At 36.2% G+C, this 26,811-nt stretch overlaps 1 protein-coding gene across 1 annotated transcript; it reads right to left on the bottom strand.

The window, feature by feature from the left end:
• Positions 1-462: 462 nt before the first annotated feature.
• On the bottom strand, positions 463-15,288 carry LOC129275178 (ATP-binding cassette sub-family B member 6-like). Its single transcript, XM_064108492.1, has 11 exons — positions 15,140-15,288; positions 14,051-14,127; positions 12,840-12,903; positions 11,464-11,549; positions 11,035-11,092; positions 9,663-9,767; positions 9,143-9,216; positions 7,504-7,604; positions 5,044-5,156; positions 3,117-3,280; positions 463-1,811 (listed from the first exon to the last, which is right to left on the bottom strand). Exons 1-11 carry the CDS (start codon positions 15,176-15,178, stop codon positions 1,742-1,744), a joined length of 951 nt encoding a protein of 316 aa, XP_063964562.1. The 5' UTR covers positions 15,179-15,288; the 3' UTR covers positions 463-1,741.
• Between the last annotated feature and the right edge of the window lie 11,523 nt (positions 15,289-26,811).

The raw sequence follows: 26,811 nt of genomic DNA, 5'->3' as shown, positions 1-26,811 counted from the left end.
TCTCACTTTTCATAACTCATTTCATATATCATATCTGCCCTTTCATTTCATATCCATGCAGGACATAGTTTTGCAACAAATACTAACTTACAAAAGATTAGTGGTAAGAGCTCTTCATAATACCACAGCTATGTTAAGATGGCAGGATCATGACCTTGTATGATATCAGCAAGAGAAGCCAGAGTCTAATAACGTTGTAGCTCTGTGTAGCAACATATATATGGATTACTAAATAGGTTCATTATTGCGGACTGGAATAATCGCTAGATGGTATTCATTTGTCTCGCAATCTACTATGGTCAACAAGGAAATTTGTGATCACTCTCGCAAAAAGTGTTCACTAGCTTACAAGTTCACAAGCTTTCGAGTGCCCCTGCAACTCTTTCGTCACTTGATAAAGAGTTGCAGTGGCACTTGAAAGCTCGTGAACTTGTAAGCTAGTGAACACTTTTTGCGAGAGTGATCACGAATTTCCTAGAAAGCTAGTGAACACTTTTTGCGAGAGTAATCACAAATTTCCTTGTTGACCATAGTAGATTGCGAGACAAATGAATACCCTCTAACGATTATATATATGGATTATACCCAGTCAGATTCTCAAGTCAACGGTGAGGTCAAGTCACACATTGTCCTGGGTATGGAGGTGATCAAAAGGAGGAACGTTCAATCAAAGAAGAGTGAGGTCTCTAGTCTCTCTTGGGCAATTCCATAAACATGTTCTTCCAACCCCTTCCTAGAGTGTCTCTGTTTTCAATAACAGTTATAAGCTACTGAAATCCTTCGATCTGATTGGCTGATTTGTTACAGAAATGTTGCATTTGTTAAAACAGGATCCAGTGCCATAACACAAAAGTTAGCGATTAATCTTACTCTTTGATTCTTACGATTGTACATTGTAGTCAATGTAATCAATCGTTTAAAAATGTTCTACGATCATTCAAATCTTAGTGTTACGGGACCCAGGTGAGAATATGTAGTGGCTTGAGCAGTTAGAGTGAAGTAAGATGGATATACATTGGGGTTGGTCATACAAAAATGTTTCATTTTGCCCTTATGCAAGATTATGTGCAGTCCAGTCTAGCCTTTTGTCATGGTTGCATTGTGGTCTAGTGGTTATGACTATCGTCTTTCAATCCGAAGGACGCGAGTTGATTACTAGCCATGGTGTGTTTTAATTCAGCAAGAAATTTACCCACATTGTGCTGCACTCAACCCAGGTGAAGTGAATGGGTAACCGGTAGGAAGAAATTATTTGACTGCTCAAGCACCGGATCGAACTAGCTGTGCTAACGTTGGGGTAATGATATGATAATCATTATGCTAAGCAGGGCCTGCTGGAAGAACAAATTTCGGAAGTGGCTACTCTGGTAAAATAAGATGTTATTGTTATTATTTTCTGAAGCTCATAAAGCTATTCCCAGAGGCAGACATGTTGGATGGCAAACAATGATCATTTGTGCATCTAACCATGATGGTAAATCATTGTTTTTATGGTCCCATGCACAGGCTACCCAATGTTATTCCCACCACTGTGACATCATCTGAGAGCACTCTATAGCTGGACACACACACAATTCAACTCAATAGACTGGGGTGATGGAGGATCGAATGGTGCTTGGCAAGAATGTTTGTCTCTCTCTATGTTAAGATTCGTATAAGATATCATCCTCTCAAGAGGCCAGACTGAATGAAACTCAGTATGGCATTGTCTAATAAGGCTGGGTAAGGCTTCTGTTCATTTTTATGTTTCTCGAAGCTCGTGTTTCCACATGTCAGCATAAGTACCATCCATTTCCACGAGCTCTTCATGCCTGTTGAATAAAAGAACAATGATATTAATAAATATTTACACCTAAATATTAATTCCATGACTTAACAAAGAAATGTAAACACCAAAGAAACCTAACCCCTAAACATCTACGTAACCGTCGGCACATCCACATTGAGATGTAAGCGTTTGTATCACATTATTAGAAAATTGTTAACATGCTTATTTTTTTTCTATTTATGTCTAATAGCACATTAGTAAGAAAAATTTTGATAATCCATATACTGTATCATGGATTTTAATATAGAGAGAGCAAATTACATTTTTCTTACATCCAGCTGTAATAACACATTCAGTTTAATCTTAAATATCATGGCTGACTGGCTATAACAGATCTCTCATAAGATTAGATGTATTCATTTTAAAAAGTCCATATTTCATTTATTGTTTGAAATAGACATGAAATGAAATACTCTGAAAATTTGGTTTGCCCAATTGCTCGTAAGCCTGGCAGCTGCTGTGTAGCGCCAGATTGATGAGGCTCTATCCCTTTAATCCTTGAATGCCAAACAGGGTAGTAGCAACTCCCAATTTTTGACGTCTTTTGGTCTGACGCGGCCGGGGTTTGAACTCCTGACCCCCCAGTTGTGAGATGGATGCTCTACCAACTGAGCCAACACATCAGTTGTTTGGGACCACATTAGATTTTAGGTACCTTGTCAAAAGGCTGTGCCACACAGTTATACATGAATGCCACTATAAAGATACTAAATAAATGCTTCTTTCCATATTGGCTTTCCAGCAATCCCACCATTGATTCTATAAAGAAATAATGCCATGGTAATGAAAAGCCCTTGCAGGTTCCCTGCGGGGAAAGATGTGGCTCTAACTTTTTGACAAGGTACCCTATATATATATATAGCTTGCGATTTCTGGTGGATTGTGATAACAAATGGAGGAGTCGTGGTGTAATGGTTCAGTCATTTGACTCTTAAACCAAGGGACATGGGTTTGAATACCATCCAGCGTTAACGTCCTTTTTAGGGCACTTATCCACGTTTATCACTCTCCTCTCAGTCTTAATGGTTACCCGGTAGGATGTGAAAACCAATTAGATTGGCATGTTTGCACCAATAAAAGACGGTTGCCTGGCCAGGATACTCCCCAGGGAGTGGAAATGAGGCACTTTATGTGTGGAATAGTGATGGATCCTATGACCAGGGTAATAATAACTACAATGTAAAGTGTTTAGAAACACAAAGTATGAAGCACTATATACATGTAAATATTATTATTTTCACCCGGAAAGGAACTCTGCAACAGGCCATCGATCCAAAATTCCACCTACCTTCCTTGCTGTACAATGATACCATCCCGTAGAACAACGATCTTATCAGCGTTGACGACAGTCGAGAGGCGATGAGCAACCACGATAGTCGTCTTGTCTTCACATACATATGATAATGATCTTTGAATGTTTTCTTCAGTTTCATGGTCCAAGGCGGATGTGGCCTGTGAGAAAAATTATAAACTGGATTATTAAATGTGCTTCATTATTGATAAGCTTTGACTTAAAAGATAAATACTAATTGTGATAATGATTTCAAAACAGGCAAAACATTTTTTTTTTTTTTCAGGGGCTTCTTCTCACAACTCACTGCATAAATCTGCAAAATTGAATAGGTTTTAACATTGCAATGAATGGGGATTTTCAAGACTCCTTTTTTTTTCCACTGCTCTTTTGAGATTTTTGGGGCTAAATCACCCCCAGCCCCAATGTACTTTTTACCATTTCAAAATGAGTTCCTATAGAATCTATCTAATGACCACCAAAGTGTCTGTATGTTTGAATTAAAAAATATGAGCCAAATGATTCTGGAACATATTCTGTAATTAGCAAAACAAGCATGAAATTCAAGCACACTGTTGGGTCTTTTGCCAAGCAAAAGTCACTGTCCAGTAAAAGCTTATCTGTGTTGGTGATTTCGGAGTAATCCTTTATTCAGCTTGGATTCCATGATTCAGTTGATGTAACTTTACCAGGTGTGTGTTTCATAAAGCTGTTTGCATGTTACGAGCGACTTTAAGAACGACTGGTGATCCTTTCTTACGTGCCAAATAATCACCAATGAATATTTAATGGTAATTACCATTTACCACAAGAAAGGATTGTCGTTCTTAAGTCACTCTTAACATATGAACAGCATTATGAAACAGCCCCCGGAAATACATGTATATCTTATCTAAGAAGATTTAGTGACAATTAACCTTGATTTTACTGACTTTCTCCTGAAATCTGTGTTAGCTGCCACTACTTCCCTTTACCTTTGATAGAAAAGGAGACTAAACCCCCACTCAAAATGAGTTCAAGTTACTTTGATTGGTTTGAAAAGATGTCTGGTACCACAAAATCTAATAATACTGTTAAAAACAAAGTACCTTAAAGCTTTTTGATTTGCAATACTTGAATTTACTCATCACAAAACAACCTTATCTGCGCATACTTTGAGCCACATACACACAGCTATAAAGCAGACCTATCCATTCCTGACAAAAACACTTTCTGCACATGCTCATACTATTTTAGGGACTTTCCAGTATAAGCTGCTGGTTTTACCCTGATATTTCAAATTTTCTCGCATTTTTATTTTCTTTTACCTACACTGCCATAGCAGTAATACCTTTTCACTTGTCCCAAACCTTTAAGAGGTACTCCACACATGAAAATAAATGATTGAACATTAAAAACAGATGAACAAAACACTGAAAATTTCATCAAAATACTGTTTTGCATTAATTTAGAGAAAAAGTTCCATGCACATCCTCATGAATATGTAATGAAAAATCTGATGATGTTGTATCCCCACTTATTCTTTTTTGAGATTTATCATATGAAATCATATCCAAATTCTGTCCACCAAACAAAAATTTGATTAACTCATTATTTAATGAGTGCGATAATCACTGCTTCGAATTCTGCAACTTATTTTGTTACAAAGAAGACATGGCATATGCACATTTTTTTTAAATATGAAATGATTTCATGTAATCACACAAGAAAAACAAAAGTGGGAATATGACATCATCAGCCCTCAAGCTCCTATTGCATATAAATGACAGTGTGCATATATATAACTGTTTCCAAAAATATTGCTAAACATTAAAATTCAATAACTCTGTTATTTGCTATCAGATATCATTATTTTCATCCTACAGTACCCCTTTCATTTTTTTTTAGATACCAGGTTGTGTCACTCCAGCGGTAATATTCTTACCTCATCAAGGATAATGAAGTCTGGATCTTTTAATATTGTCCTAGCGATGGCTACTCTTTGCTTCTCCCCTCCACTCAGTTTGACTGCTCTCTCCCCTACCATGGTATCATAACCTAGAGGCGAGAATAGGATTTTGTAAGTAATGATATTGTAAATAAATCTACATAATGAAAATCATTCTCATTATTTAGATTAAAAAAGCAACCTACTTCTTTAAAGCACCTTATCGAATGTCTGTGCCATGTCTTTTAGAAGCAATTTATCAGGAATCCTCAACGGACTTGGCATCTTTCTTGTATTATTTTATCCATGCGAAGGCTTTAGAATAATGACAAGAGTTTCTACCAACGACTGCTAGATAGACACGGTAAGGTAGGTATCATTGGAATCTTAATTACTGTGTCATAAAATTTTACTCCGATTAGAAAATTGTATCTGAATCTGGTGTGCCAATTTTGGGGGTAAGTACTATAAAAAGCCAAATCCACAGTAGAGTACTCAGTGCACATAACACAAATTTGAAAGGTTTAAGGAACATATTTGAAGGACTGAACAGAGATTCCATTTTTGATGTCTTAATAGAAAGTCTATTCAACGGAATGGGGCATGCATAAGCAAAGGACCTTTCCCACAAGTTTTTGAAAGTTTTGGAACCATGAAGGAAACAGATGTCGAAGAAAGTAGAGACCTAGTTGGTATGAAATAATTGATAAACGGAAGATTGCATTGGGGCACTGATCCATGAATACAATGTAAGCGAGCAAAAAACATCTTAAAAACTATCATATTCTTGATAGGGAGCCAGTGCAGTGCATTCAAAATAGGATTAAATCCAGCCTTTGCCATAAAATGTTGTATTGGGAAGGAGAAAAATAAATTAAACAGAATGGCGAAAGTTTGAAAGAAATCGGACAAGGAATAAGAAAGTTATAGCTGCTTTTAAATTGAGATCACTAATAGTATGTAGATTTTAAATTGGCAACTGGGTATATGACAAGGGGCTAGGAAAACTTTCCCATAGGCCATGTACTTTATTATCAGGGATTTGTGGTTTTCTCCTAAGTACCCATTCCCCTGGGGCAGTAATCTAAATATAATCCAGGTAATATATTGTTTTATGTCCTCATGAAAGAAAAATATAATTTGAAATAAAACTTTTTGGGAAAATGACATTGTTAGCCACAATATGTATTGGAGTACATGGAAGAGTAGTCATTGCCTTACATCACTATGACATCCCATATGCGGCCAATTTGAAGTCTCCATGTGTATAGTGATTACCAATATTTTTACAACTTTTAAAAAATCATAACTTTCTTGTTGTTTGTCCAATATTTTTCAAACTTTCACCTATCAACTCGTCTGAGTTTTCTTTTTTTTAAATAAAAACAAGTTTTTATTTGGGTTGGATTCCCCTTTAATATTTGAGTATTTATTTGACAGCATGATGACACAAGCTGCAGCAATTTGAAGCTTCTAAAGCTTACATAACAGTTTCTGGGGTAAACTAAATAGAAGTACATTGTAAAAATCAAGATAGGGGAGAAATCAAGACATAATTTGATTACTGATGCGACACACATTCTATCAAGGTCTAATCTCCCTTTTGTAAAATTTGAACAATGGGGAGGATCAAGCACTTCTGCATAGACTGGTAGAGCTTAATCCTTTTATTATTTTGCCTGACGAAGATTCTGCTAGGATCGAAAGCTTAGGCCCCTTTTGACTCTCTATTTCATATATTAGCTTTGAAGATTTTGCCAATTGTTAAGAATGGGTGAAGAGGTATGTGGATCATGATAAAACAAGTATTTCAGATGTTATTTCTGTTTATACCAGCCACCAGGGGGGAGGGGTACTAAGTATAAATGTGTGATACGTATGTGCTGTGGTCGAGACCCCCACTTTCAGCCTAAATCAGCATCACCAATTTAGATAGCCATCAAATTTCCTATTTTTTCCTGTTCCAGAGACCCTCAAATTTGTTTATGGTTTCTTGTGGTTTCGTCCAGGGATTCGCACTTTTACACAGCCGCTAGCGCTAGCCGCAACTATATTTCGTTCTGGAGATCCCCATTTTTGATGTGGTTAGTTGCAGAGCATTGCATTTTTAGCAATCGTTGATCCAAGAGCCGCTCCGGAGACTCCCCATTTTAACACCAAGATTTAGTTCCAGAGCCCCCTTATTTTCACCTTTGGTGTAGCACATAGGTATTATGTCATAATTTGAGTAGCTCCCCTGGGACCATGCCATGGGGAATATAATATGATGAACCCCAAAAACACTGCTGCACACAAAAACACATAGCTGGGAGGTTGCATAGAATTACAAAAGCATAAAAAAGTGACTTGTATATACATACAATAGGCTGCATCCCTAAACCCATTTATTATCAATACCATCATGCTCTTTTGCTCTTTTAACATTTAAAACGCAGTGGACAACATGTGCGAGCTCACCTTTATGAAAAGACTTGATCTTCACATGAATATCAGCTGATTTCGCTGCTTCCTCCATCTCTTCTAATGCACAATGCATGTTGCCATATCGGATGTTATACCTATAGTGGGGGCAACAAAATAAATATTTAATCCACTCTTTCATGTTTAATGTGATACTATAGATATGATTCGTAAGCGAAACATTAACAAAGCCAGTTTTCAGTTAAGAAACTGCATTTTTTTTCCGAATTTAAGCATTTAATAATTTCCAGCATTTTCAGCATTACAATGAAGTGAAAAACAGGAACAATTCAAATTAAATTGAGGCCACAGAAATCTGCTTGATTTTATAGAATAGGTATATAACACATGTTTGGCATTAATATTTTGTTGGTGTTTCATAAAAATAAGTTACAAAAGAGTTTACGCAAGACTGGTGACCTCTTCTCATGCCACATAATATGTCCCTAGGTTGTTAATTCAGCTCCTAAGAAGTTGAACACCTGTATTACTGAATTCAATGTAGCAGCAGTGCTGACTTTGAGAAAAACTAAGATGAATAATTTTTCAAAAAGACAGGGAAAAAATAACATTCATTTGATAATAAGATCCTTGTAAGTTTGTTGTCTTAAAATTAAATAGAGGAATAAAGACATGATTCGTAAGCGAAACATTAACAGCGTCGTGGCCCAGTGGATTAGTCTCCAGACTTTGAAACAGAGGGTCATGGGTTCAAATCCCAGCCATGGTGTAATTTCTCTCAGCAAGGAATTCATCCAGTGTGCTGCACTTGACCCAGGTGAGGTAAATGGGTGCCGGCAGGAAGTAATTCCTCAAAAAGCTGTATGCTCCTGAATAGGTAGCCTAGCTTAGCCCGGGTAATAATAATAGCAGGGCCTGCTGGGAGAACAGTTTTGGGAACTGAAGTGGCTACCCTGGGTAAATATACCGTTATTATTAGTATAATTATTATTATTAATGACCTATGGGCATTGACCTGAAATTACCGTTTTTTATTTGCCGATACAGGCTAACCATCATATGAAAGTTTTAAAAAATGGATGATTGGAATTGATGATACAACATGGTCAAAGTTTGTTGACCAATAAATGACCTGTGACCTTGATCATGTGACCTACAAATCATATGTCAAGTGGTCAGTGAAACATGATTGCCCTTATGTCCAAGTTCCATGAAAAAACCCAGTGTACTTACAAAGTTATGATGAAATTTCAAAAGCTTAAGTAAAGATTTCAATGTCATTACCACAACATGGTCAAAGTTCATTGACCCTAAATTACCTTTGCCCTTGACCATGTGACCTGAAGTCATGCAAGATACTTGATTACGCTTATGTCCAGGTTTCACAAAATAGGTCCACACACTATTAAATTTAAAGTAATGATATTTCAAAAGTTAACCTTGGTTAACATTTCAATGTTGACAACATCGCTGCCGCAATCTAAAAAGTGGCGTCAATAGTCTTGCCCTTCTATGCAGGCGAGACAAAAAAACACTCTGATTGTCGTATAAATGTGCGTTACTTTACGAACAGCTTTATGAAACACCCATCACTACTATTCTTTATTATTATTATTACTACTATTTGGGAAGGAATGACATATACAGATGTAATGGGAAAGAAATTGATTCTAACCTGATATTATCATTGAAAAGAATTGTATCTTGTGGAACCACTCCTATGGCACACCTCAAAGAACTCTGTGTTACCTGAAAAATAAACATAACATGGTCGATGTCATCAATCAGAGTTGTAGCAGAATAAAAATGTACAAAACTATGTGACAATCTTAGCTCTTTGCCCCCTCCCTCAACAAAAGCTTATTAGATTATTACTTGATTTAGATATCTAGAAGCTGAATTTCTTCTGACTAATATGAAGCTGATATTTCATTGCTTAAATGTTTATTTTTTAAATGCAGAAACTAAAAAGTCAAATAATGATTTGGAAATGATAGAAAAGCATTTTTGCGGACTCTGTCTTTGGAAACCATGGCTCATAGCAAAAGAAGCAAGTCTCTGACGTGGAGTATTTTGAAAAACTGATACGGAATATCCTATTAAAGACTGTGTGACCGAATCCGATAAAGAGTTAGGTCAAACTTAAGTTAACAAGATTAACAAGATTAATATCAACGTATAGATTTCTATCCTACCTTACTGATATCCTGACCATCTATTCTGATGTGACCATTTGTAGGCTCATAGAACCTCATCATTAACCTGATAATAGTGCTCTTACCAGATCCAGAAGGACCAACCTATTCATTAAGGATGGAGAAAGGTTATTCAACACTAACTTGTACAAATACGACTCTCTTGGATAATAGAATCCTTATTAACATGGGAGACATTTGCCTTAGATAACAATAATAATAGCCAATTTTTATATAGCGCTTTTCCCAGAATGGCTCAAAACGCGTTACAGCATATTATTACCCAGGTCATTGGATTCATTTCAATCATGCACAATTTCCACTACCAGGGGAGCATTCCTTGCATTCATCGCAGCCTCATTTTGGCGCTGGCAAATTCAAAACATACAATATATTTCGCATCCTACCGGGTACCCATTTAGCACCTGGGTCGAGAGTGGCAAAGTGTGGATTAACGCCTTGCTAAAGGTAGCTAGACTGCGGTGGGATTCGAACACACGACCCTCTGTTTACAAGGCGAGAGTCAGAACCACTACACCACGGCTCTTAGATGGCAAAATACAATGTATTCTTCTTTCCAATAAAACAAATTCATAGTTAGCTCATTATAAACTTTTGTCAAATGGCCCTTTCCCCCTTTTTTTATTCATTTAGATGAGCACTAATTCTTTCAAATGAAAATGTAAGCTTTCCAAGAAAAGCATTCAAATTCTAGAAACACATGATACAGATGAGGTGGCTAGAAGATCAAACATTCATTGCATTGTCTAATTCAATACAAATGATCATGAAGACTGTATTACTCTTAAGCTTGGATGTGATGAACATAATATTTTCAAAGGAATACATGAATAATCATCAAATTACGAAATACTTCTTTCAGTGAATTTGAAAACCTCCTTGACGATTTATCTCAAATGAGATGAGGTAATAACTGGAAGAATGTAGTGTGCGGGTGTCATGGTCGAGTGGTTACGAATTTCGTCTTTCAATGAGGGACGCGAGTTTAAATCTCAGCAACGGCATGTTTTCCTTCAGCAAGAAATTTATCCACATCGTGCTGCACTCAACCCAGGTGAGGTGAATGGGTGCCCGGCAGGATTAATTCCTTGAATGCACCAAGTGCTTTTAGCAGCTGGAGCTACATGTATAGCTTGGGTATTTCATAGTGTGCCATTGAATAGGAAACTAGATAATCAGCGCCTCATAAATGGTATATCATTAACTACCATAAAGGGGTGTGGCTTTTTTAAATGAAATGATGTACTGCAGAGACGAACTATGCATGCAGTGGAAAGTTGACAAAATCTATAAATTATATGTTGTTTTACAGGGAGCCAATGTAACTTACAAATTGTCTACATTTACTTACAATAGCCAGTGTTTGTCCTGGTTCAACTGCAAAAGAGACGTTGTGGAGGATAGGCTTCCTGGAGTAAAAAAAAAAAAAAGGAAAAAAGGAAAAAAGGGAGAGTTGCATGGTTTATGACAGGTTTAACTTTACACATCAATGAATAACAAAAAAATATCTGGCGTGAAGTTGTTAGCTCTGACGAATTCAGGGTTCAAGGTTTTATTCTTATCAACATTTCATATTTTTTATAGTTACACAAACAACTCAATTCAAACAATAACTTACTAGATGGAAAATAAATTTTCATAGGCAAATATGAATAAATTATCCTTCTAAAATATATGCATGCATAATTTATTATTGATTAAGAAAGCCTAACTTGTGGTTGATTCTAAAATTTGTTATTATAACAATTCTTTATGAAATGAGACCCCGAAGTTCACTTACTCTTTCTTATAGTAGAAGGAGACGTTATCAAACTCCATCTTTTTGTTGTTAATTATCAGATCACAAGCGTCTGGTTCATCTGTTATCTACATGGACACAAATATAAATGGGATTTGAATTTGATATTTAAACAAATAATGAATGTTAATGAGTGCAATGGATCATTTCATCTTTCACCGTATGAAGTATTCTGTCCATTGCACAAATGAAAAAAACATTCATTATTAGTTTTATATGATACCTAGAAATTGATCCTTGTCATTTGTCATAATAAATTTGAATGCAAAAGTGCATATAGAGCAAACGAGGTCTATTGATTGTCGCATACATACAACTTGCACTTTGCAAACACGAGTGCTTTACGTGTTGCGCCAATGGTCTCGGCAAGCGTGAAATGGACAAAATTGTATGGATCCAAATTTGCATGATGAATGGATCCAAAATTTCATGAACGATCGACATCAAACAACCAATCAAATGAAAATAACTTATCTAGGTGTCATATAATTCAAAATGGACAGAAATTAAAATGGAATTGGAATTCGATATTTTCCTCTCCTCACAAAAACATTCTTGCTAAAGGCACATCTGTGATCTCATTAGACAGGACAAAAATGCAAAAATTAGCTGGCAAATCATTACTTCTATGGATTAAAGCCTATCTTTAGTATTGGTAAATCCCCCCAAAGTGAATGTCACTATTCTATTTCAATACTAGATCATATCAATGGATGCACCCCTGATTATGGTTGTGGTGTCAATGATAGTCTAAAAATATATTTTATTGGGTAAATTTACCCATTTTAAATCAGATTTTTATTCAATGACTGGTGATCCTTTCTAGTGGCAAATGGTATATTCATTGGTGATGGTTAAGCGCGTATGAAAGGTTCACCAGTCGTTCTTAAAGTCGCTCTTAACTTACGAACAGCTTTATGAAACGGCCCCCTGGTACCTGATCAAAATACAATATATTGGTATTTTTGCCTTGACTATAAAAATGACCTTCTCAAGCACGGAATGGGCTGAAAATTTCAGGATAATGATCTCTGTCATTATTTGTTTTAATATCCAAGTACCGTACTAAATATGTGAAGTGCTTTAACAGCTATTTCAAATAAATAGAAAACATAATTATAGAGAGCGCTAGATTTGAATTCAAATAATAATGGCTGGGGGGATGATGTATTTATATCATAATTGGTGAAAAATGCATTCAATGACTACTACACTTTAATTTGTAATATTGTAGTGCTCGATGATACTCAAGTATAGTTCACATTTATACTAATCATTTCATACCAAAGCTAAAGATAGGCTTTAAATAATGCATATAAATATTGTTCCTTTGGAAAGAGGCTTTCATATCTACTTACCTCTTGCTTCTCCTCAAATAGATCAATCATATTTTCTATGTCGATGAGAATTTCCTGTACTTTGCTGAAGGAAGTAAAGTTTCAAATAAGAAAACATCACAGTATTAATTGTTGAATTGAATTTGGCAACTTCACAATAATAAGAACATGATGGGACTAACAACACTTCCAGATGATCTAACGGTATACTCAGAAAATAGGAGAATAAAAAATAATATAGATCACAGAGGAAGTGATATTACCTCTAGCCTCCTGAAATTAATCTTCAAAGGTGAATATTTGTTCTAAAGATATCTAAGTCCTCAACCCATAAAGCTGGATGATACATGTACCTCTATACGACCTGACATTGACCATTCACTTTGATAATGCATTGTGTTTGTTAAAATCATTCATCGCATCTGTTTTTGTTGTATGTCTTCCTCTGTAACATTGTATAAACATTAAAAAATATACAAATACACAATATGTGATAAAAATCAAAATAGACAAATACATAACGAATAAATGGCACAAAAGAAGTTTAAACCTCATGGACCCTAAGATATGTGCCCCGCCCGACATTTTACATAACATTTTTGCAATGTCTTTCAAGTATCAAAGTAAGAGACCAAATTTATAATAGTTTTGCACATGGGTTTCCAGTTATGCAACACAATTTGCATTGGACTTGAAGGTGAAATCACATTTTGCAATAATTTTTTTTGTCTGACACCGTGCACAAAACGTACACAAGATTTGAAACGGGAAGCATTTTAGAAAATTGCTTACATGATGCACAACACCAGGGGCCCGTCTTAAAAAGAGTTGCAATTGATCCGATCAATCGCAACTATGGAAAGCCAGCAAAGTCAACATATACAGTGCATGTTTGCTCAATTTTTTTTCTAGATATGAATGTATATCCATGAATTCATTGATTTCTTGACAGTTTGGTGTGTTCTCCTTTATTTAAAAATGACATTTTGCACATTTCCTGTAGAAAAATTTTTGACACTGATGGATTTCCATAGAGTTACGATTGATTGGATCAATCGTAACTCTTTGTAAGACGGGGCCCTGAAATGCTAACAAGGGCACCACAAATTTGGTCTCAAAGGTGGCACAAGACTCTTAAAGTTAAGTCATGCAACATTACGGCGCAAGCTTTTCATGTTGCAGATTTATCTCCCAATGCTTTACTTTTACCACAATAAGACCTCAATACTCACACATAGAATGAACTTAGGTTAGTGAGAGGGTTGTACAGCTGTGTGAAATACGTTGCAAACAATACATAGTCTCCAACCTGTCGGAATTGAAACAAAAAAAATCAGTCAGAATAATTCATATTCATGTGGATACGATGCACAAGTAAAAGTTGGTCTTCTATTAGATCTTCCATGATTTGTTTAACCTTGAATAAGACTGAGGTGTGAGGATGCCGTGAAGACTGGAGACATAAAGGACTTCCTTTCGGCCCCTTACTTCATATGCTCACAACATTATATGAGGTATATACAGGTATAATATAACATTTCACGTATGCAAATCAATGTGTATTGTACACGTCAAGTCTCAAAAAAGGGTCTAAACTTGTACAGAAAAACTCATGAAATCAACATTATCTCATTACATCATGGCTTGTCATCTGTCGTAATGAATTCACGATTGACAAGATTATTTGGGCCTGACTATTACTGTAAAAAAAAAAAAATCTTGAAGAGCTTTCTTGCCGAGTTTCGTCAACTGAACACCTGGGATGAGTTTCATGAAAGGACTTCCGACAGTTACCATGGTAACAGTGCTTCTTAGCCAATCAAAATCAAGGAAAGCTGTCGGATCTGACAACTTGTCGGACAAATTTTTTTCATGAAACACTCTCCAGAACAAGCCTTTATCGAGCACACACAACCTCCAGAGACAATAAGACAACAGTGTTATACTCTGCAACAATTCTTTTCATAAAAGACGAATTAAACAGGTAAATTGTTGATTAGTTTACAACCAATTCATCTACTTTCCATTTGGTCTCCTCCCACATGGTCTAATCCTACTTCGTCTACAACCAGTTCATCTACATCGCCCTGAGAAGGGAGGGTGCTGAAGCACCCTCAGGAATACTGGTAGGTGTGGCAAACTTGATAAATACAAGGAAAAAGACCAACATTTTGTGTTGGGAACTTTTTTTTGCAGGGGGGGGGGGGGAGGCTTCAGCACCTCAGCAAAAAAAATTGTTCCCATGGCCCTGTTCGTCTACAAGCCCCTGCACAAAAAAAAAACTCCCTTAAAAATAACCCAATTCTGATTATTAGACTTACTTTGAGATTTCCTTCACAGATGTAGTGAGCACAGAGCATAGAGCAAATGAGGAGACAGCCACTCACAATAAAGTTGTGGAAGAAGCCAAGTATGCCACCAACTAATGTAAAATGCCACTCACTCAACTTTATGATACAAAACAGAAATAGAATATTTAGAAGACATGGTGTTTATGAAAGGGATATTTTGTCTTCATCTGCTCATGCTGAAGCACATGCTAATGATATAATATGCAAAACTTTTTTCAGGGTTGTAATAAAAAACGTTTTTTATTTAGGCGCAGCAAACTTATTATCGGTTGCGGGTCGCCGCGCCTCGGACGAAATCCCACCGTCCGGGACGCGCGTTTCCGTTTTACACCCTGGCGAAGGCATTTTCCGGAAAAATAGCCACAAAGCGACTAGTGAAGAGTCTACGTCTACGTTTGTTTACATAATCAGCTGGGCGCGCGATCCAAAAGTCCGCACCGAAGATATCCGCAGAACATACGTGCAAATGCAGCTGAGCTTATAGACCAAAAGCTTAGTCTCTGTATTTTGGTTGTTCCGCTGAACTATATACGTTGGCTTCATGATTTTGTTTTTACTTTATCGCACATGATCGTTTATATGAATGAAAACGAATAATAGCTAAAATATTGAAAAATAAAACACATAATTACCTTTTTTTCATATTATATCTATCCTTATATCTATCATATCTGTCTATCCACTATCTATCTTATAAATCAATCTATGGAACTACATGATATATCTATCTGTTAATTTGTCTATCTACTCTGTCTAGCTCTCTCATTCTCTATCTACCTATCTATCTGTCTATCCATCTAACATCTATCTCTCAAATTCTCTATCTATCCATCTGTCTCTCTTTTATTTCTCTCTATCCATCTATTAATCTACTCATGTGCAATACCACTGCTTCGACTTCCTTCGGGAGTCTATTTCCTCAGCTCTGCTTTTCCCTTTTTTGTGCTCGACTCGATTCAATTACTACTTTATTTACTTGTTACCATTGTTAAATGTCTTGTATTGCATAATGAGTTTTTTTTTCTGAAGGTTGCCTCCTATTCTCTTTCAAATTCCCCCTCTTGCTTTCCCTTCTCTTTGTCTTATCCCAATTTCTTTCCCTTCTCTCACCTCTTTCTTCTTAATCTTTTATTCCGCTTTTTTCTTCTTTGGTGACACTTTGTATTACTTTTGGCCCTTTGTATTTATTTATGATACATTTCTTTTTCATCTGTATGAATTTGTATTGTATTTGATATTTATTTATAATGTTTACTTTATATTTTGTTATGATTCTATTTGTATGTAAACATTTACTTATTTCAGTCTTTGATCTCAAATGCTCTCTATCTATCAATCTGTCTGCCTTTTTCTCTCTATCCGTCTATATATCTATCTCTCAAATTATATCTATATAGATCTATCTATCTATCTATCTATCTATCTATCTATCTATCTATGTAACTACAGTATCTATCTATCTGTTAATCTTCTCTGTCTCTCTCATTCTTTATCTATCTATCTATCCATCTGTCTTGTTTTCTCTCTTTCTCTATTTCTCTTTTTCCGTCCATATATATATCTATCTATCTATATCATCTCTCCCTCTCTCAAGGTCTCTCCCCCATCTATCTATCTATCTATCTATCTATCTATCTATCTATCTATCTTCTATCTATTTATCTATCTATGTAACTACAGTATCTATCTATCTGTTAATTTGTCTATCTTCTCTGTCTCTCTCATTATTTATCTATCTATCTATCTAACATCTACCTATCTCTCAAATTCTCTATCTCTCTCTCCCCCCTCTCTCTATCTATCTATCCATCTGTCTGTCTTTCTCTATTTCTCTCTATCTATCTATCTATCTATCTCTATCTATGTATGTAACTACAGTATCTATCTATCTGTTAATTTGCCCATCTTCTCTGTCTCACTCATTCTTTATCTATCTATCTAATGTCTATCTCTCAGATTCTCTCTCTCTCTCTCTCTATCTATCCATCTGTCTGTCTTTTTCTCTCTCTCTCTATTTCTCTTTATCCGTCCATATATCTGTCTATCTATCTATCAATCTATCTATCTCACATCTCTCCATCTCTCAAGTTCTCTCCCCCCCCCCATCTATCTATCTATCTATCTATCTATCTATCTATCTATCTATCCATCTCTCTGTCTTTCTCTCTCTCTCTCTCTACTTCTATCTATCTATCTATGTCTCTATCTATTTATCCGTCTTCTATATCTATCTTTCGGCATCTAAGTGTATCAATCCATCAAACTTCAATTTTCTTTCTATTGTATGTATCTGTTTATTTTTATTTTGTCTGTCATTCTATTCATTTAGTTAATAATTTATATTTAGAAAAAAAACTTTTTCTTAACTTTTCATAAAAAAAAACTAACTGCAAAAGCATGTTCGGATTTCGCTCATATGACTGCTCTCTGTACATGAAATGCTCTGATCAGTAACTGTGCAGATTGCATGCGGTGGTGTGGGACTCGCCTGTGTCGCACGCTGCAACCAGCGACGTGTGTAGACTCTTCACTAGTCGCTTTGTGGCTATTTTTGCGGAAAATGCCTTCGCCAGGGTGTAAAACGGAAACGCGCGTCCGGGACGATTCGGTTATTCAGCGAGCTCCTTTTTCTCCTAGCGCGCCCCGGACGCGGCGCACCGCTATTCATCCCGCCGCGCCCGGGACGACAGATCCAAGAGCTCTGCAATATCAGCCGTAGCCTTATACGAGATTCATCCCGCCGCGGGTGGGACGAAATTACGTCACAGCTACCTACCTCGATATCGGGCGAAGTTCGTGCAGAATATGTAGACTCGGTTACGTTAGACTTGTACCTAATTATGTATTCATATTTTCTATTTTTAGATGATAGGTTGAGCGCGTATAAGTAAATCGAGCAGCACATGCACACACGTGCCACATGCACAAACATACACAATACACACATGCACAGTTTCCTGATGCGATAGCCGCGCCGCGATCTGGTATTATATACAGTACACGTACAGAAGGCAGATGGAGGGTAGCCGGGGTTTATAGGGGAGGGAAGCAGCTAGGCCGCGCTTCCTGGGCTTAGATATGGGATAGGGGGGGGGGGGAGCAGTTGGGATGGGAGGGTGTTTTACTTCTAATAGTCATTCAGTTCAATTACGTCGTTATAATTTTTTTTTGGTGGGATGCCGTAATTAACTTTTGCTATAGTCATGATAGTGGTATAAAACTGAGTGATAATACGTCAAGTTGATTCTTAAGTTGTTTGTACCTCGATCTCTTCTTTTCCCCAGAATTGCGTTTATCAACTTTCATATCTAATTCATCTTTTCTTTATTCAAATTGACGCCTGTTTTGTGTGTACTTTTATTTCTAACGTTAAAAGGATATCTGGATTTTGCGAACAATCTTCATGTTTTGTTTTTGAGCAAAGCTAGTGGGAATATCATCATAAGCAGAGAATATGATTGATATGCAGAATACAATATTATTTTCATAACTTTATAATTCATGATTTAAAAAATATAAACGAGAGGTAATGGTAGTGGTGGTAATGAAGATGGAGCAAAAATATTCTGAGCTCCAGTCCAGGGACACCATTTCATACATTGTTTGGTAGACAAAATGCTATTAGGCCTAGGTAATGGGTCGAGACTGTACTGACCAACTAGATTGGTTTTAGACCAATTAAGAATTTATCGTATATGATTATAAAAATCATATGCATTTTCCCTTTTCCCTCTTTCGATCCCCGGTTTCGACATCCCTCCCTCGAAAATAAAAAAACAATATGGGAGGGTGTTTTACTTCTAATTCTCATTCAGTTCAATTGCGCCTTTATAATTTTTTTGTTATATTTGTATTTGTTTGTCTACAGACTATAAGTATTTACTTTGTTCTAGATGATTTGAATGTTATATTCTGTATTTTTTGGTACAATTTTGTGTATTATGAATAATTACTTTGTGAACAATGTTTTGTTGATGTACTATTACTTGTATGATTCTGAACTGAATGATTTTGATAAATACTATTACAAAACAACACAAATATTTAAAAAATGTATGATAAAAGATTCACAGATTTGCACGCAAATGTACAATTTATATGACAAGTTCCCTCAATTGCATCAGGTAATCAATGGACTGAAGTAGTCGCTTTAAAGACTGCTGTTTTTTTTTCTTTAACAAACTGCCAGGTCTCGTGATTTTTTTTTATTCGTGAATGAAAATGAAACACTAAAACTATTGCGTTGTTCCTCATTTAATTTGCCTCAGTCATCCACCCGGTCCCTAGCTCTCTCTTTCCCTCAGTCTCTTTTTACACGTTGGAGTACACCAAGTGGCAATTTCTCTTGAAAACTGCTTCTGGTAAAACCCCAAGCATAAACTACATATATGTAGTTTATGCTTGGGTTTTTTTTTTTACCAGAAGCGGTTTTCAAGAGAAATTGCCACTTGGTGTACTCCAACGTTGTCTATCAGAACCTCCCGTTCTTGGTATGGTTTAGATTCTAATCATAATTCGCCCACAATCGGTAGTATTCGGTAATAATTATTTACATCTTGGACTTTGAATACAACACATTTTGATCATGACTGAAATCCATGCAGAATTAAGGCTACATATAATTATGTACAATCATGTATACCCATTTCGTCGGATACCTTCAAATTTTCTTCTAAAATTTCACCTCTTAGCCAATATTAGATTAACTGTTGGTGAATAAAATGTTCATTTTGTAAAGTCCATTTGCCGTACAAGACAATAGGAGTATGTCAAATGAAAAATAATTTCGTATACGGGGAGCATTTCAGTGTTTAGAGTTTGCGAATGAACTATAAAATGAACTACAAATGGCTTGAACTCGGGCCCAACGATGGATCATTAAGCCAGAGTTCGACGATGATGACTGCATCTCCAAACAGACTCCATTGGACAGTCTAAGGTAGGTTCCCCCTAAAATAATTTTAAAAATCCTACCGCGGCCATGCACGCTGATACTTTTCATGCAAGCTTACAGGGATTTTTTGGCATCAAAAAGGAAAACAAAGTGCATCATTTCCATATATTAAAAACATTTAAATATAAAATCGGAATCATCACGTATAGGTATATTGAGCAGCTCACACGGGCACTTTTTATTATTCGGTCTTATGGCTACATTTCTTTTTTTTTGCCCCAGATAACAAATTCCCTATTTGCCATTGCAGGCAAATTAAATTTGAAGAAAAAAGTATTCCCCATTCAAGTGCTGAACTGTTTTGTCTTAGGACTCATGACGTTGCCCCCCCCCCCTCCCTCGCCTATATGTTTTGCTTGTCAGCTTTGTTTTAAGGAAACGAAATTCAGGCAAACCCTTCATTTTTGTTGAACACTTTTTTTTCATTTGCATGTTAAGTTTTCGGGAGACGAAATGCCCTTATTCAACATTGAGCACCCACTCCTTCAAAATCCTTAAACTACATAATATCTGCGTTGTCCGAATATTTTAAAACTTTCTCTTCAGAATCAGTGTAAATATAACAACCCAAATCGATGCAAAATGGATTTCGATAAACCATATAGAGTCTACATTTGGCATGTTTTGACGTCAATATTTCGCCACTTCTAATTAGCTTAATTCATATGAGAAAATATGTATCGAAGCTTGTGGTCATGCTCCTTGTCATGTTTCTTGTTAGGTCTCCCAAATCTAATGATAGAGCACATATCGGTTAATGATCATTACTTTGATGTTAGCCCTATCCATACCAAATTACTTTTCTGCAAGGAAAGTTTATGAGAATTCTAATAATGGCACTAGGGGTAGGATAAACTGCTCACATCTTACATGTATATATATTTTATAGTGAGTGAAATTATTTGCATTTTAAGACCCCCGGAATACTTGATTTCAAACGTCAATATCAATTTTCATTTGCCCCTCAAGCTTTTACTTGTCATATTTGAATTTCTCATGAAATTCCCTTTCAGAAAACAAAGAACTTAAAGGACAAGTCTAACCCAACCAAAATTTGAATTAAAAAAATCAAACAATTAAGCATAACACTGAAAATTTCATCAAATCGGAAGCAAAATAAGTTATGACATTTCAAAGCTACACTTATCTTCACAAAAGGTTATATGCCGTTATAATTTATGCACATCCTGGTCGGCGTGCAAATAAGACTGATGACGTCATCCACTATATATTTTGTATTTTATTAAATGAAATATGAAATATTATTTTCTCATTAAGTGAACAATTATTCCTCCCTGAATATGTGGAATTAGCATTGTTTCATTTGGCTCAGTCAAGTTGATCCTTATCAAATTTTGTTAAAAACAGGGTTCCCACAGAAATTTGAAAACAGAATTCCATGACTTTCCATGACTAAATTGCTGCTTTCCATGGCTTCCAGTGACGTCCCGGGAGTTATGTAGAATTTGAGATGTCACAACACTGGGAGAAAATGGGAATCATGAACACCAATATTATAATAGCATATACAGTATGATCACAGAGAAATGAGAGTTGCGAGACACGACAAACTGGAAAGCTGCCATAGCCAAGAGGGCATGACTTTTCACAATTTTCCAAATTCCCTGACATTTTCCATGACCATAAATTTTTCCAGGATTTTCCATGACTATGGGAACCCTGATAAAGAAACATTGTATTATATTCGAACAATAAATAACAAAAGAATTAGAGAGTTGGGGAGCTCATCGAATGTCTCATTTGCATGTCACCGAGTTGTGCATATCGCATAAAAATAAGTGAAAATTTGAAATGTCTTAACTTATTTTACATTCGATCTTGATGAAATTTTTATGCTATAGTTTGACTTTTCTCTTATTCAAATCAACATTTACCTTGGGTGGACTTCACCTTTAATGGATTCATTCAATTTTTACACTGAGCATCTTGTAAGTCATTAATGATTCTGTGATTTTTTTCTATACGACTGGAAGATGAAATAAAAACTAGCCCCTTGAAACTTCTCCAAGTTTAATACTCGCGATACAATCCAAAAGAGACGCACGTAATGTTTACCGCTTTCACCATCCCAATAACACTCGTTTCATCCTGACCGGAGGGGGGGGGGGTACACTGAGTGCACATAAGGTTATACTTTCAACTCTCTATTACGGGGTCCACTAGTCATAAGGACCGCTAGTCAAAGGGACCACTAAGTTGCAAACGTTCGTTAGTCATAAAAGGGAAAGGGGGTCACGAGTCGGCACCAAAAGTCACAATATCATCGACCGCAATTGGCAATAGCCATCAATCGTGAAAAAAGACCTGCCAGTAATAATCAACAAAGAGAGCTGCTATTAATACGGGGGGGGGGGGGTCTGCTTGTCATATCGCTATTCATAATATAAGGGTACGTAGGCCTATATTATGACCTTATAAGAAGAGGGTCGCTATGGGCGGATCCAATTTTTCCAATAGGGAGGTAAAGTATGGCTATCTTCACAGTGATGCGAGCGGATATATTTTATTTTCCCCATTTGAAAACTGGACACTAATTCCTTTTTGTGAACAGGATGGGTATCTGATCGATCAAACAATATTGCAATGAAGCATGAAATTATTCGTTTTTTCATATTTAATGTCTTGACAGAACCGGACATTCTGAACATGCTGAACGGCATGCATCTAATTAATACGAGCGCGAAGCGGGAGCTCATTCTCTAAGACTTAGACCCCGAAACAGGAAATTCTATGCACATTATCATGCAATGATAAAAAGGCCCTTGTTGTGCAGGTGCGAAGTAAATGATCAAGCCGATTTTTGTATTTTCTGTGATATGACAAACTGATATTTTTAAGTAAACAACATACTATAACACCCCCCCCAAAAAAAAAAAAAATAATAATATGCTGATTTGAAAGTTGCAATATCAAGAGCAATTAATTCTTCTAATTATTCTTCGCGCTCATTATTAAAGGTCGAGTCCACCCCAGAAAAACATTGATTTGAATAAATAGAGAGAAAAAAATCAAACTACCACAATGCTATAAAAATGTCATCAAAATCGGATGTAAAATTGGAATGTTGACATTCTAAAGTTTTGCCTATTTTTCACAAAACAGTTATGCACAACTCAGTAACTTGCAAATGGCAAATGAGACAGTATGATGTCCCTCACTATTTCTTTTGTATATTATTGTTTGAATCATACAATATTTCATATTTTACAGATTTGACAATAAGGGCCAACCTTACTGAACCATATAATGCTAATTCCACATGTTCAGGGAGGAATTACATTTTGTTTCACTCGATGAGAAAATTAGAATATTTCATATAATAAATAGTGGATGATATCATCGTTCTCCTCATTTGCATACCGACTGGGATGTGCATAATTATAACTGTTTTGAGAAAAGAAAAAAACTTTAAAATGTCATACCTTTTTTATTTTACATCCTATTTTGATGAAATTTTCAGTGTTATATCCTCAATGGATTTTTCTCCTTTTATTCTAATAAATTTTTCATTGGGGTGGACTTGTCCTTATTCTCTTCACGATTACAAAAGAATATCAGTTTTTATGTGGGAGAATAAGAATTTGCAGCTCGCGCCTTGCATTAATAGGTAAGATACATTGAAAAAAACAGTATGGATTAGAATTGGAATATTCACATTTTCAGGTTTAAATACATAAAAATTTTATCAAAAATTTTAACTCAAGCTTCAACTTTGCATTATCAAATTAGACTTAAAGATATCTTGTTGGGGGAAATGTGGATGAATATATTTTCCGTCACCCCCCCCCTCAGAATATGACTTGTGACCCTCCTCTGCTTTCAGTGACCATCTGCTATTTTTTATGATTAGCGACTTTTCTGCTATTATGACAAGCGACCCTGACGAGCAACCGTCATGAGTATAGCCTCTTCTCATTATAAATAACGACCCTCTTCAACTACTGACGACCCTTCTGAATATTGAACCCTACGCTTTTCCACATATTTGGACTGACCATGCTAGCAACCCTCTTTGATTATGAATAGCGATCCTCTTTCTCTATTATGACTAGGCCTATATATATTTACAATCCTTTGCTACTTTATAGCGACCCTCAGCTTAATACATGTCTTACATAATATTAAATGACTCGCGTATAGCTACCATCTCATGACTGGCGACCCTCCAATCTTAATGTGGGGGTGGTCTGTGTTATATCCACCCAATAATCAAGGAAGCTCCTTGCAATAATTTAAGGTCGGTCGTAATATTAGGCCTATTTATGATGAATCACAATAAAATATGATCATGATGAGGAGGGGCGATGATCGTGATTATCGCACGCTCAAAGCTTTTTGTAGATCTTGCCCTTAATGCCATATGTCTGCTGCCGGGGAGGGGGGGGGGGGGGTCTGCTCCCCTTTGAAATTGAAGTCTCATTATGTATCTGACACCCCGGTCATCGGATACCTTACCTTATCAAGGCAAATCTGATCCTTCGTCTGGCCTCATGCCGCAGTCACATTCCCCCTATGGCGCCGTAATGCGAGTCGACAACAGCATGCAGGTTTATTTATTTTTATTCAAACCATGATAGCTAGAATCTGGTTCAAAATGTTAAAACGACTGTTTTTAGACTCGCCTTACGGCCGCCGTAAGGGAAATGTTACTGCGGGATTAGTTAAGCCTATGTTCGATCGACGGGTCAATAGTTGAGGCCAAAGATCCATCGTAGGGTCTGAGTGCAGACCGATGATCCATCGTAGGGTCTTAGTGAAGACCAATGATGAAATCGTGCATGATAACAAAAATGCATGCAACACTGAAAATGGTATGAAATGAAATCTCACAAAAATCGAAAATAAAGTAAAATCAATACGAGCAAGAAACAGGTTAAGGTAAGTAAATACTAATGGAATAATAGAACAGATAAAAATGTTCAGACTTTTTCAGACCAATGATGCCTCCATCTATTATTATATGGGTTGTCCTTAAAGGTTCCATCAAAATGACAACTACATGTAACCATCATTGACGTATAGGAAGTATAGGAGTGACAAAGAACAAGACAGTCTACCCCAACAAAAACATCGATTTGAATAAAAAGAGAAAAATCCAACAAGCATAACACTGAAAATTTCATAAAAATCAATAAGAAAGTCATGACATTTATAAGTTTGCTTGATTTGCACTAAACCGTTATATCCACATCCTGATCGGTATGCAAATTGAGGAGACTGATGACATCAATATTTCTTTTATATTTTATTATATGAAATATGAAATGTTTAATTTTCTCCTCATTATCAAGTGAAACAACAATGAATTCCTCCCTGAACATTGATAATACTGTATGGTTCAGTCAATATTTTTTATCCCTATTTGTAAAAAAAATGAAATAGTGTATTATTTAAACAATATAACACCGTCTCATTCGCATTAATCACTGAGTTGTGCATATATTTTGTGATAAATAAGCGAAAGTTTAAAATGACAACTTTCTTATTTTACATCCGTTTTTAAAATGCAGATGGCTGATGTTCATGCAACATTACTGATTTAATAAACGATCAATTCAAATTCAAACTCAAAATCAATTTTCTTCACATGCAGTAAAACAGGCAAAAGTGTCCAAATGTATAAAGTGCACATACTGAAACATAATGGTCCTATTAATGATAAATGAACACACAGAATTAATGCAGTGGATGTGAGAAAACAAGGGCCAAAGACCAGTCTATATAGGCTGATCCCGTATTTTCTACAGAAAACAAAGAGTGGTAGGAAATTGAGTATAAAGAGCAATCATGGAGATACAATCGGTACGTATTTGAAAACAATACAGAGAAAACCAAAAAGACAGAAAAGTCATTTGTAGGCCTAATCCACATAGATTCGTTACAATAACCTTAAGCATGACTAAAATCTAAATGATGTACAGACTGTTTCGTATGAACAGACTTTATTCGATCCGTCCCAACTGGTTTGACTATTTAAAATGGGACCCTCCAAAGCGGGTGAGGGCCAGTCAGATCAGGATGGGGGTGTGTTAGCATGGACAGGAACCCCCCCCCCCCCACCAAAAAATGGGCGGGCTCGCAATGAGGGCCAGTCAGATCAGGATGGGGATGTCGCAAACGTGACATGCAAACTGTATAGAATTGGGAAGCAAGATCCATTCCTCTCTACCAAAAGTAAAGCCACATTTATTCTTACTCTCTTCGCATTCCTCTTGCTTGACCCTTAAATTACCAGAATGAACAAATTTCAAGTCCCCTTAACGTCGTCTGTAAGGAGGGTTTTTTTCTTGGGGGTGGTGGTATAGGCCTACAGGGTCAACATAAAAAATTGTATATTCATTCCAATATCAACAATTCACAATAAAAAAAACCTCAACGAATCATGATCTCACAATAAAGACAAAATTAAATAAATTCTGAGACATAATTTAGGAGCGAAAGTAATCCAACAATCCAAATTAGCACTTTATAAAACCAAAGCGAACCCATGTAGAAGGGTTTACTGACGGTTGGTCGAATATCACTTGGTCTAATCCAGTAGCGTACCTAGGATTTTCCACAGGGGGGGGGGGGCAAAATCGTCCGCCAAAAAATTTTGAGAGGAAAAAAAAAGTCTTCAACCACAAATAAAGATTTCGTACCAGGAAAAAATAGACAAGCAAAAATA

The sequence above is a fragment of the Lytechinus pictus genome, chromosome 13 (genome assembly GCF_037042905.1).
Source record: "Lytechinus pictus isolate F3 Inbred chromosome 13, Lp3.0, whole genome shotgun sequence".
NCBI lineage: Eukaryota > Metazoa > Echinodermata > Echinoidea > Temnopleuroida > Toxopneustidae > Lytechinus > Lytechinus pictus.
Note: the sequence above shows the minus strand (reverse complement) of the source record. Positions and strands in the feature narration are given on the sequence as shown.